We start from the raw sequence: 12,732 nt of genomic DNA on the forward strand, positions 1-12,732 counted from the left end.
TGTATGGTCTCACACTTCTAGTTGGATCATTTTTTGTTTGGTGACTCCTTTCACGGGCATGATATATGGTTAAGATTCCCTAGTCTGGGTATTTCTAAGTAGGAATAACTTGAGAAATGAAATGTCAGGAAGGTTTGTGATGGTGTCATTCAGCATTCCTGAAGTTTTTTTTTTAAAAAAAAAAAATCACTTGTTCCCCTTATTTTCAAATTTTTGTAACATTGTAACCCAATTTAAAATGTATTATTAAAGTACTCATTTAAGGAGAGAGAAAATAATTTCTTTTCAACATTGCCTTTTTGTCTCCCTACCATTTTACAATATTATAACTACATTAATCAAAGGTGGAAAACAAAGTCAAAAAACATATTTAACTCTGATGGGACAAAATATAACAGCTGCAATGCTTTTAAAATACAAACAAATACTAACTCTGATGTTTTCAAAGTGCTTGAAGGTCACAAAAATAGACACATGAGAGTAGTGATATACTTAAAGGGAAGTGTAATGTTAGTATTGATCAATTCATCATGAGAGTGAGTCTTGATTAACCTTGGAAATGCATTGCTAACAAGACGAGTTAATAATAAGAGAATGATCATTTTACTTATATTCTTGATCATTAGTGGAATCTATACCCTAGAACTTTGTATTTAGTAATCTTTCCTCTAGGATTTTCATCTTCAAGTTTAGTTTACAATTTTAGTTTGTTTGATATAATTGCTTTTTATTGCTAAATTTGATTATTGTCTAAATATTAGAATAAGTAAGGTCCTCGTAATTGAAATTTAAGCTCTTTGTGGGATCGACCCTTGTACTCCCTAAACTATTATCACGGCCTGTACACTTGCAAATAAATGGGAGTATTTGAAATTAAATTTGAGTGCATATTTGAAACTCGTCAATAATATAGATTAAAATTTATACCCATATATCAAAATTTATAATATAAAAGACATAAATTATACCATTGAGGAGGAAAATGAATTGAAAATATATAATATACGGCTATAAATTTTAATCTATATTATAAATTTAGTATAATTTTTAAACCTTTTTCATACACTTTATCTTGTACTACAATATATAAATATATATCATAGTTTTGAATTGAAATATAAACCTGTGCATGCACGGGTCAAAATGCTAGTGTAAAAAAGTGGAGTGGAAACTTTCCAGTTTGGATGCTTGAGATTACTCAAATCTAGAAGACCAGTTGCTCTATCAGCCTTGTAACTATTTCTAAAAGTAAATGAAATGCTGTTGTTTTGACCCAAAAAAAGCAAAATGTTGTTTACACTCTTATTTTTATTAATCACACTCCAACGATAAGTTTAATCATATAGTTTTCATTTATTAGAGTATATAATAAAACAAATAGTGGAAATGTAAATAATAAAAAAATGAAGTACAAATAACATTTTTCAAGAAAAAATATATTATCTTGATCTCTTCCATTAAGTGCCTCTGTAACGAGTAAGACAAATAACTCTCATACAATTCATGACTTTTATATAAATGAGGCCCAATCTCTTACAAGTACCCAATTAATCCGTTAACTTAGCATGGTCTGAACTGCTTTGGGATTTGTTTTATTAAGGGACATATGGCAATATTTGAAATGGAATAGGAAGTGAGACAAAATTAGAGATGGCAATTGGGACGAGTGCCCGCGGGAGGTTAATGGGGCGGGGGCGGGTAAATTATCTCCCTGTTAAAAAATAGGACAGGGGGTACCGGAATATACCCTCGCCCCATCTCCCGTCCCGCCACCGTTAAAGTGTGAATATATATATAATTTAATTAGTTACAAATTTATAATAATGATATTATTAATTACAAGTATTATATAATGTATATTATTATATATATAATATAATTAATATTATTACTGTTAAAAAATAGACTCCCCCATCCCCCGTCCCGCCCCCGTTAAAGTGTGAATATATATATAATTTAATTAGTTACAAATTTATAATAATGATATTATTAATTACAAGTATTATATAATGTATATTATTATATATAATATAATTAATATTATTAATTATACTAATAATTATACATGTCTACTAATAGAAATTATTAATTAGTTATGCTAAATTTACTAATACATTTATACTAAATTCCTAATTACACTTAACACAATAACACTTTTTTTATCTAAAAAAAAGAACACAATAATGGGCGGGTGACTTTATTTATCTCAAAAGTGAAAACTTGACTGTTGTAGTTATATTTGTCCATTCATGTTGAATTGTATTCAAATAACTTTTCAATTGTGAAATTTAAGTAAATAATGACTTGGTGATGAGTTAGTATTTAAGTACTTAATTCTTAACTAAAATTTAGCTATAATATAATTATTGGACAAATTTTTATTAGTTCCCGCGAGATAGGGTGGGGTGGTTGTGGGACGGGGGGACTAGTGGACATCACGACAGGGAAAAAGGGAGGGGTCCCCCGTACCCTCAACCCATGGCCATTCCTAGACAAAATGTGGGGCAGAAGATGTATTGCGCTGTAATTGAACCAGCATTTTTATTTTCCTTATAATAAACCTTACACTTGTACAGAGATTTTCAATTTACAAACGCTTATACAAATGAGATTTTAGTTTTTTTTTTTTTACCAAATTTAGATGAAAACTTGAGATAAGTTATATAATGTTTTATTTAAGGATAAAATTTCTTTACACCATTAACTTAGAGAGATTTTGACACCGATAATAGGTTAGATGCATGTTATGTGTGCAAAAAGTGACTTTTAAATTTGTATTACTATGGAATGTTTTATTTAAGGATAAAATTTCTTTACACCGTTAGCGTGCTAACCGTGCATAATAGTTTTTGCATAATAGTTATTTAAGGATAAAATTTCTTTACACCGTTACCGTTAGAGAGTTTTTGCCACTAATAGTAAATTTAGCAGCATGCTATGTGTGCATAAAGTGACTTTTAAATTTATAATTTTATTATTTGGCATACATCTAAACTAGTTAGGGTACTAAAATTCTTACATTAATAGTATATAACAAGTTAATTCTTACATTAATAGTGTATAAAAGTGTATAACAAGTTAATTCTTACATTAATAGTGTATAATAAGTTAATTCTCTATTTTTTAGTACCCTAACTAGTTTAGATGCATGCCATAGGATTAAATTTCTGTAGACTAATTGGATGCGTGAAATTGGTTATCACGCATCTAACTTGATAGTATTATACATTTGGTTTGTTTGGATACCAATATCATTTCAAATAATATTTGGTTTGCATCATGAACACATTTTTCAACTCACTTTTTTATATTCTCAACTACTTTTTTATCTCACATACATCACATCACAAAAAGTGCTAAAGTAGTTATTCCAAATAATATTTCAAATAACACTACTCTATCCAAAAGTGCATAAAAAATTAATCTTTAAATATATAGATTTTGTTCTCTGTTAATTATGTTTTCTAATTTTTAAATTCTGATTTTCGATAATCAATTTTTTTAACATTTTGAACCGCCTTCATATTTAGATCCTAGACTTTTTTAATAAGCAAAAAAATTAAATTAAAATATAAAATTTACCCAATAGTAGCTCTAGTTGATTATTATTCTTCTCTATAATTACCTTTTATAATAAACATTTACAAAATCTACAACAAACCTCAACAAACCCACCGGATTTTGGTGTAATGGCTAAAATTGAGATTCTAGAAATTACGACTTTTTTTTTTGCAAATACGTCTGTAACTTGTAAAATTACACCTCTTTTGTATAATTTCTTTTTTACAGTTTTAGTTGAACAAAAGAGGAGGGGAAAAAAGGGAAAAAAAACTACCGTTAATTTCGTCGGATTCTTGCGTGGTGTACCTGGCTACATTTTCTTAACAAATTTGTTGTTTGGAAGAGCCATGGCCATTGCACTATCATCAGCAGCATTATCAGGGAAAGGGACTATAAACCCATTGACTAGAGTTCTGCATTTCGACCGTAACTGCTACTATTCCTCAACACCCAAATTAAAACCCATTTTCTCCCTTTCCCTAAAAAGGCCAAGATTTTCATCTAGAGCTGCTGCAACAATGTCTTATGATAAAGAACTTGCTGCTGCCAAGAAAGCTTGTTCTCTTGCTGCTCGCCTCTGCCAAGTATTATTTCGTAAAGCCCTCTTTCTTTAGTTGAAATTCTTGCTTAATCTTACATGAATTTATCTGAATTTGCTCATTTTTTTGTGTTTGAATTGAGAATTTAAGCAGAACCCAGATGCCAAAATTGCTTCTTTAGCATAACCAATTTGGCTAATTTGATATGAGTGTTGGTTTTAATTACTTCACCTGAAACCCTTTTTCTGGTCGAGTGTATTGAGGCGGAATGTTTTACCGTGTTAGGGATTGTCTTAGCATTGGCTTCAATGGCTTAATGTGGATGCTGCATTTTGACACCACGGCTTTGCAAGTATTACTAAGTTTGTTTTGAGGTTTGAGGATTATTACATTTCAACGTTGACTTCTGCGTCTCAGTTGCTAAATCTCTGTTTTGGAGTGATATAGGAAAAAACTTTGAGAATCTGATCATCTAATGTTAGTAGGATGTGCTGTAAAAAATGAGCCTGTTGATTTAGAAGAAGATTTTTTTGGTTTGTGAGGGAAATGATGGAGAGTTTGGTAATCTAGTATTGTCAGTAGAGAATTAAAGTGCCTTTAACAGCAAAAATTTGAAAGGCAAACTAGTTGCCACTAGACTGAAGCTGGTCCTGAAACAGCTGTAGCAGTATTTCTCTCCTGTTGACAGCCTTGTTCTTTATCATCTTCAGCATTTGGATATTGCACCTTAGGATAAAACTCCATAAAGCAGTTGATTGTTACCTTTTACAATTCAGACAGGATTTTACAACTCGAGTTGAGAAATAGTAAGTCATTTGGTACTCAGTCGTTTGAAAGACTATGGTTTAGTCAAGCTATTGATAGAAGTCATGTTCAGCTTGACTCCATCTATTATGAGCTTGTGTTTAATTAACATAACTTCTCTGCTCATCTCTATTTAATGGAATGAGCCTTTTCATGAGAGCTTATTTAACGTAATCTTCGCTCTTGACAATTTTGTTCTGAGATTTAAATAATTATGTTTCATTAGATGCTTTAAGTCTCTAAAAGTAAGATTCTAAAGGATATAATGACTTATATGCACCCTGCATTAACAATAAAACTATACTTGAGCATGGTGCGTGAACTTTTGTATTTGACATTTTCACTCTTTATCCAAGCTTAGTGATATGGGTATTCTAGGAGCAAGTTTTTGCTAGAGCTTCACTGAGCTGAAACCCAGGAAATGAGGGTGAATGTCCTTGTTCTTCTTAAACATTTTTAAGTACTTCTGGCAGAATACTTATTGTAGTAACACTTCCACTGGCATAGGGAAAAACATAGCCTTTTAAAAACACTGCAAAGTTTTATCTTTTTATTGCTTCTAGCTATCTGTGTGTAGACCATTGGTTATGTAGATACATTCTCCATAGAGCTGCAATTTTGTAATAGCCTATCAATTTTTAGGGATGAAATAGCACAGATAGCTCATTTAATATATTCTGTATTGCATTTTCTGCAAATTAATTTCTGGTATGTTGGAGAACTCTACTTCTCCTTTCTAATTTCTTAGACTGACTTGCACCAGGAAAATAATTCTTTTCACTGTCTAAAAGTAACTCATTCCATTGTAAGACATATGAAAGTAGGCTATGAGTTTGATTTCCTCTTCTGTTTTCAATACGGCAACATCAGAAACTTACATGAGCAAAAATCCCTGAGTTTTGCATTATCAAATTTTCAGTTACCACGAATAAGTGTTATACGCATCTTCATCAGTCAAAGTTTTATGTGTTTGTACACTTCTCTGCTAAGTTTTGTCTGAGACCTGTGTAGCACTTGGAACTCCTGTGTGCAGAAAGTGCAGAAAGCATTATTGCAGTCGGATGTCCATGCAAAATCTGATAAAAGTCCTGTAACAGTAGCTGATTATGGTACGTAATATTTACTTTAATATTAAGTCCTTGGAGTTGTATTCTTTTATGAGACTGCAATTAATCCAAACATTTCTGTTTTTTATTTTTTATTTTTTCTATTTTTGGTGTGAACTTACTAAGAAGACACTAATCATTGTTACTCCATCCACAGTTCATTGACAAACATTTGTGATTGCTCTGTTACCTGTGGATTCATCTATTGGATACTTATTAAGCAAAAAATGAATTAGTTTAAGAATTCCCATGACCAACTCTGTGCTTAAATATTTGTCCTTTTCTTTTGGTTATTGGAAGTTGAAGAATATCAGTCTGGCCAATGGTTTTATGGCAGCTTTCTTCTGTCCTTGTTGACTGGTCATTACTTGCTAGCTTGCTGCAGATTTTGGGGATAACTTAACATGTGTCCTTTTCTCATTTCTTTGTTCCTTTTGAGGAGAAACTTAAATTTACTAGGTCTAGGTGTGACTCACTAACTTCTTTGAGCATATTACTTGACCTGTGATTCCTTGTATCGGAGGACAAGCTCAAAAGGATGGTGACCTTTGAACTGATTTTGGAGGAAAATCGTTTAGAATATTTTCTCAAGTTTGGTCGAATTTTCTGTGTCTCTTTTATAACCTTTCCAAGTTTGGCTGACGTGTAATCTATTCTTAAAATTTCTAGCACCATTCATTTTGTTATTCCTGCGTCATTTTGCTTGGTTTTTCATCATAAATACTGCCTAGCGAGCTTTGGCACATGCCCTTGCACAGACTTGCCTTCAGCAGTTCCCTATAGTGTTTCTGTTCCCCTCAACTGCTGAGGCAAAGCGTTGCTGCATTCTCATGTCACATTGCCAGTATCGAAAGTTTTTAGGATTTGCATTTGTGTAAAAGGATTAAGATTTCCTTCCGCTGTTTCTTTTGTATTGTCAGGCTCACAGGCTGTGGTAAGCTTTGTTTTGCAGAAAGAGCTGTCTTCGAGTCCATTCTCATTAGTAGCTGAGGAGGTAGTTTTCAACTTATACTTGGTTTTTGCAAAGAAATTTGTGAACATATGGAATCTGAAGTAATCATACAGTTCTGGACCTTCAGTGGTTCAGCGGAAATAGATTTGTGAATTGACCCTGCTTAAGGGCGTTTGGAATGAAGAAGTTTCCCCATGCTGTTTATCATCTCGGGTTGTGAAGACTTCATTCCTTTAACTTTTGAACATGTTAAAACCATCAGCTAACCATATTAGCCAGGTTAAATTACCAGAAGTTTCCTCCAATGACATACCATCCATAGCCAGCTAGGTAACCACCACTGGCTGTTACCGTGCCCAATACTTAGTCCAGAATCAACAACTCGTTGTCAGTTGGAAAATTACTGCTCTGGCTCAATGTTTTCACTGCAAATTGTTACAACCTGGCTAGCCAGTTGGCACTTAACATCTTCAAACCTGCCACAAGAACCATCACCTCTTGCTTTGTTTCTATGACCACCACCACCAGTTAGATACCAGGAGAATGTGATAATCCACTGACTCATATATGGCTTTGTCATCTCTCATTATTCAGGCTATGGACTTCAAACTTTGGTGGTCAAGATGATTAGTGAAAGAATTCAATTCATAGCTCATTACCATTGCTATGTCTATAAATGCTCTAGCTCAAAGTCATCCTACTCACAACAATATGATCTTTGATTACATGTTTCTTTCTGTCAAACTTTTATATTTACAGGCTTTTCAAGCTCGTGGAGTCCAGCATTCATGTGGAAATCTTTTCCTTTTCTATTTTTTAATATAATTGTTGTTGTTCTTGTATCTCTAGGATTCAGGAGATCTTCGTAAAGAAGATGGCCAAGAAACACTGCAACGAATAACAAAACTTGTCAATGAAACTCTTGCTAATGGGGGAACAGCATCTCCTTTATCTGATCAAGATGTACTTGCTGCCATAGACTCAGGAAAATCTGAAGGAGGTTCTCTTGGTCAACACTGGGTTTTGGATCCTATAGACGGTACTAAGGGGTGAGCTTTCAGTTGAATGGAAAGTTAAATATCAAAATATGGCATGCTTGTAATTGCATGGGGGTTTATTCGTGTCTTTGTATATCTTATGTGCTGTGTGTATGCATTTATTTAGTTAAAATGCATGCAATAAGATTAGAGACTTGACTTTTTACTCAAGTTCTTTGAAGGTGGCCCTACATGAGTATGAGATTATTTAATTGTCTAATTGTTTGCACATCCTTTGTCCACAACGATAGGAGTTTGTTTTATTTTATAATTGGTTGAATGGTCCTGTTTGGAGGCTTTATATGTTTGTCAATTCATAACATGTATTTCTCATGCTCATTCGCAGAGAGTGAGTTTTATGTGTTTGGATGCCTATTCTAATCTGATTGAGTGGCATATCTTAGGCAACTTAATGGCACCAAATAATATGTTCCGCTTATGTTAAACTCACCTACTTCTCGAAAAGTCTGCACTAGCAACCTTTGATATAGTGCTACCAGCTAACCAGATAACAAATCTTGTCATCCCGTAATCTCTTGCAACAAGATGCAAATAAATGCTTTGTAGGGCTGTACGTTACTTGTGTTCCGGGCCCTAGTGTATTATCTGCTAATTTTGTTGATTACGATAATCTGGTAACTCTTTTATACAAGGGGGTTTAGCTTTTATAAAAGAAAGTTGTCTGATTGAGGTAATTTTGGTCCATCATTATGCTGTCATACCTATTCTGATGTCTGAAGAAGTGTTGAACGGCACAAATCCTGACACGTTGAAATGTCAGAAATGTGCTTGATGATTGCATGAAAGGTTTTCTATCTGATTTCTAAGACAATGATACCTGGCCTTAAAAGTCATCTGGAAACCTTTTTTTTTTCAGCAAATTTTCATTATATGCCTTTTAGAAATGCAAATATGCTTTTGTTTGATAGTCAAGGAACTCATTTTTTCTGATGTCATGTTGATGGGTTGTTAGAAATACTTAGATCAGCTGGTGTTATGTCCAGAATAGGATTCAGAGGCTTCTCATGGTTGGTTTTGAGTGTAGAATAGATTGGGAATACAGTATGAGAAGCTACTACCATATCTCCTGTTATTTTCAGAGCTAACAAATCCCATGGGATGATAATTGATAAACCTGGAGGGGTCAATGGATTATTGCTGATAACCTCTGAAACAAACAGAAGACTAGTGAAGTTCTATTGCAACTCAATTTAGATGCTTGCTTACAGATTCTCTCTCTCTCTCTCTCTCTCTTCCCCCCCCTCCCCCAACACCCACCCACCCACCCTCTGGCATATGTGCACAGTTATGTTTATGTTACTTGAGAAATTTTCCAAAATAATTATGTGCCTGACTATATGCTTTAAGACTCATTAAGCGTACACCCTCTACTGTTCTTATTTTTCTGTTGAGAGGTAAAGTTCAATGACTAAAGAAACTGGGATTAACACCATCACGTCAATTCTAATTATTCTAGTGTTACGTGAATCCTAAGAACTGCATGTGGGTTCCTTTCTCTAGATACTTCTAATGTCTGCCTTTCCTTGCTGAAGGTTCCTAAGGGGAGACCAGTATGCTATTGCATTAGGATTGCTAGATGAAGGGAAAGTTGTATTGGGTGTTCTAGCTTGTCCAAATCTTCCTTTACAATCTCTTGCCTGCCATGATCAGCACACCATCCAAGGCAAAGCTGGTTGTCTTTTCTTTGCCCAAGTTGGTACAGGAACCTACATGCAGTCTCTTGATGGCTCAGAACCTAGAAAGGTATACTCCTTTTCACACAAATATAGAGAAACACTGTGTGATTGTTCTTGACTTTGCTTTCTTCATGTTTATATCAAATTTGATTCAGATTTGTTTTTTCTTTCAGGTGAATGTCAGTTGTACTGAAAATCCTGAAGAAGCATCATTCTTTGAATCTTATGAAGCAGCTCATTCAATGCATGACTTAACAAGCTTGATAGCAAAGGTACAAAATGACTTTCTTTATTCTCCTACCACTATCTGTTTTTATACCATCTGTTTCTTTGACATCTATTTTGATGTAGTAAAACTTTTAATCACTGTTATATACAGAAATTGGGTGTTAAAGCCCCACCAGTGCGAATAGATAGCCAGGCAAAGTATGGAGCTTTGTCCAGAGGAGATGGGGCAATTTATATGCGTTTCCCCCACAGGGGGTACCGTGAAAAGATCTGGGACCATGCCGCTGGAAGTGTAGTTGTTACAGGTCTGGAATCTGTTTTATTTTATTTTTCATTTATTTACTATCAACTAGGGTGGAGCATTATATCATGATTCAATGTCATTATTCACTACCACCACCTACGGAAACTTGTATGACATAAAGTGAGTTGTCTTTTAGTTCAAAATAATCATTGATGTTGAAGAACATTGGGATTTTGTGAAAACAGTTCTGCAAAGCATATAATATGGATTTACCTATAAAGATTCTGTAAGTGTTTTGTTTCTTTTGTTTAGATTCTTTTTTTGATGGCTTAATTCAATTTCACCTCATTGCAGCCCTGCTATGCTCATTCTACTCAAATTCAATTTTAGCACTTGTCTTGCAAAAAAGAAATTTGATTGAATATTGTCCCCTGTGAACACTATCCTTTTGCAAATTTCAAACTTTAATTTGAATCCAATGAATATGCTTTTAGATATTGGAAATGAAGACAATTAGTTGAAGCAAGGGCATACCATGAACCAAAGATAAATTTATTGAGAAGAAGAAACCGGATGACAGTTATCAAAGGCACTTGTTGCAAAAGATGTCAATGTCTAGACCATTCGTGATCCAATTTCCTAGAGTCACAGCTCTTGAAATATCTGCATAAGCTAGCAATTTTTTGTCATTTGCATAAAAAGAATGAAATGGGAGAGAATGGGATACTTGACATGTCTAGGGTGGATAAGAATGAGGAAAATATGGGAGAGATGGAGAGAGAAGAGAGAAGATTTTACATTTGAGAGAGAATTCAAGTTTAGTTGATCTAGATGGAGAAAAGCGATTTTTGAGGTGGGGAGGGTGAATTGAAGATAGATAGCTTGAGAGAACCTTGAATGTCAGCTGATCTGGATCCAGACAGGAAGTTGATTGTTCTGTCTTGCGTCTTTGTTTCACTAGAAGGGTTAAATGCATGATACATGCTGTACACTGTTTTTTGCATTTAACTACTTTAAGGGAAGCCAATTGTTATCAAGAAGATAAATAGTAATAAAATCAACTTGGAAATTTAAGAGTCATATGCCTCAAACCCCATGCACCTTGAATCTTAGCATACAAAGCATGCACCTTTCATAGTTGCTTCACCTCACAGCGCTGAGGCATTTCAATTAAGTCCTATTTTTTGTCAGATCTTTGCCCATGTTTCATCTATGCATATGTTTCACCTATGCATTATTTCAGATTGTAGTCTGTCGTAATCCCAGGCTTAGTTTTTGTTTGTCTTGGAAGGAGTCATCATGCTACATCTTAGGGATCTGATCATCCACCTGGAAAGGTGGGAATAGAATAAAAAATAATTTTTTCCCTCCTTCCCAATTAAAGTGACTTCGTGGTTGATGTGTAAACTATGTTTTTTCCCCTTAAGAAGGTAATAATCTCAATAAGATTACCAAGAGGGTGTCTCAAAATAGGCAAGTAGGTATATTCTTATGCAATGATAAGCACCATCAAAAAGAAAATCAAGAAAATATAGACTACTGGTATTGTCCTCTCTCCTACCATGTAAAAATAAATTAAAAATTGATCGGTCAGAAACAGTATTGAACTTTTGAATTGATCATTTGTAGATTCCTTTACTTTTTGATCAAGTCCATTAGCTGAATTAACCTGTTGGATATCTACACTACAAAGTTGTTCTAGTGAAAGCATAGAAATAGTTTGATTTTAACAGATAATCTGATTGCACATCAATGCATACTGATAGCATGAGTACATCCTATAAGGACCTTGAATGATTAAGGTGTGAAATCCAAACATAAACATATGTAAAACCAGCTGGAAATATTGCAAGTAGCTTACATTGTTGACCTTCTTGAGGATGTGCTTAGAGTTCTTTTGTATTATCCTCTTGCTGGTTTTGTGGATAACATCACTGTTCTATATGAGGCTGTACATCAGGCAATCATTACGCTTGCATGGTTCACTTGGTAGATCACCCTATTGCATTGTATTTCTCATGCTTGAGAAATCTAGTAATTGTAATTTGGGAACAAATGATTGAAAAAAATTTGAGCTTTATTGCATCACTGACCATTTTTGTCAAATATGCTTTGCAGAAGCTGGAGGTGTTGTCACAGATGCTGCAGGAAAGCCTCTGGACTTTTCTAGGGGAAGATATCTAGATCTAGACACTGGAATAATTGTTACAAATCAGAAGTTAATGCCAACTTTGTTGAATGCTGTCCAAGAATCTCTAAAGGAGAAAGCTTCTTCCTTGTGATTTTTTTTTTTTATGCATTTATCTTCCATAAAATCTTCCTTGTAACTGAATGTATCATGAATCACCAACTTAGAGGCTGTTATAAGTTGAAACTGGTGCATCTTTATCTTCTCATGCCCACAAGACATTACAAGGAACTGTTTTTTAAACTTTACAGTATTCACTATTTCCTGGCTGTGCATGTAGCATAAGATGTCTTACAAGATGTAGATTATTATTTGGTGAGATTTTTCTTGCAATGGTAAAGTCAAAAGGAAAGCTGCTAAGTTACATCTCCCTTAG

The 12,732-nt window shown here is 34.0% G+C and overlaps 1 protein-coding gene across 2 annotated transcripts; it reads left to right on the forward strand.

Annotated features, from left to right (window-relative positions):
* Window positions 1–3,836: 3,836 nt before the first annotated feature.
* Window positions 3,837–12,599, forward strand: LOC113702407 (3'(2'),5'-bisphosphate nucleotidase 1-like). Of its 2 annotated transcripts, none has more exons than XM_027223603.2 (8): window positions 3,837–4,145; window positions 5,938–6,013; window positions 6,931–7,004; window positions 7,812–8,011; window positions 9,553–9,763; window positions 9,870–9,968; window positions 10,076–10,229; window positions 12,287–12,599. In XM_027223603.2, the coding sequence occupies exons 1-8, from the start codon at window positions 3,909–3,911 to the stop codon at window positions 12,448–12,450; spliced, it is 1,215 nt and encodes a 404-aa protein (XP_027079404.1). In that variant the 5' UTR covers window positions 3,837–3,908; the 3' UTR covers window positions 12,451–12,599. The 2 variants fall into 2 exon arrangements, with proteins under 2 accessions (XP_027079404.1, XP_027079405.1); XM_027223604.2 differs by having other exon boundaries at window positions 3,944–4,145; window positions 5,916–6,013.
* The last annotated feature ends 133 nt before the right edge of the window (window positions 12,600–12,732 follow it).

The sequence above is a fragment of the Coffea arabica genome, chromosome 7e (assembly GCF_036785885.1).
Source record: "Coffea arabica cultivar ET-39 chromosome 7e, Coffea Arabica ET-39 HiFi, whole genome shotgun sequence".
Taxonomy (NCBI): domain Eukaryota; kingdom Viridiplantae; phylum Streptophyta; class Magnoliopsida; order Gentianales; family Rubiaceae; genus Coffea; species Coffea arabica.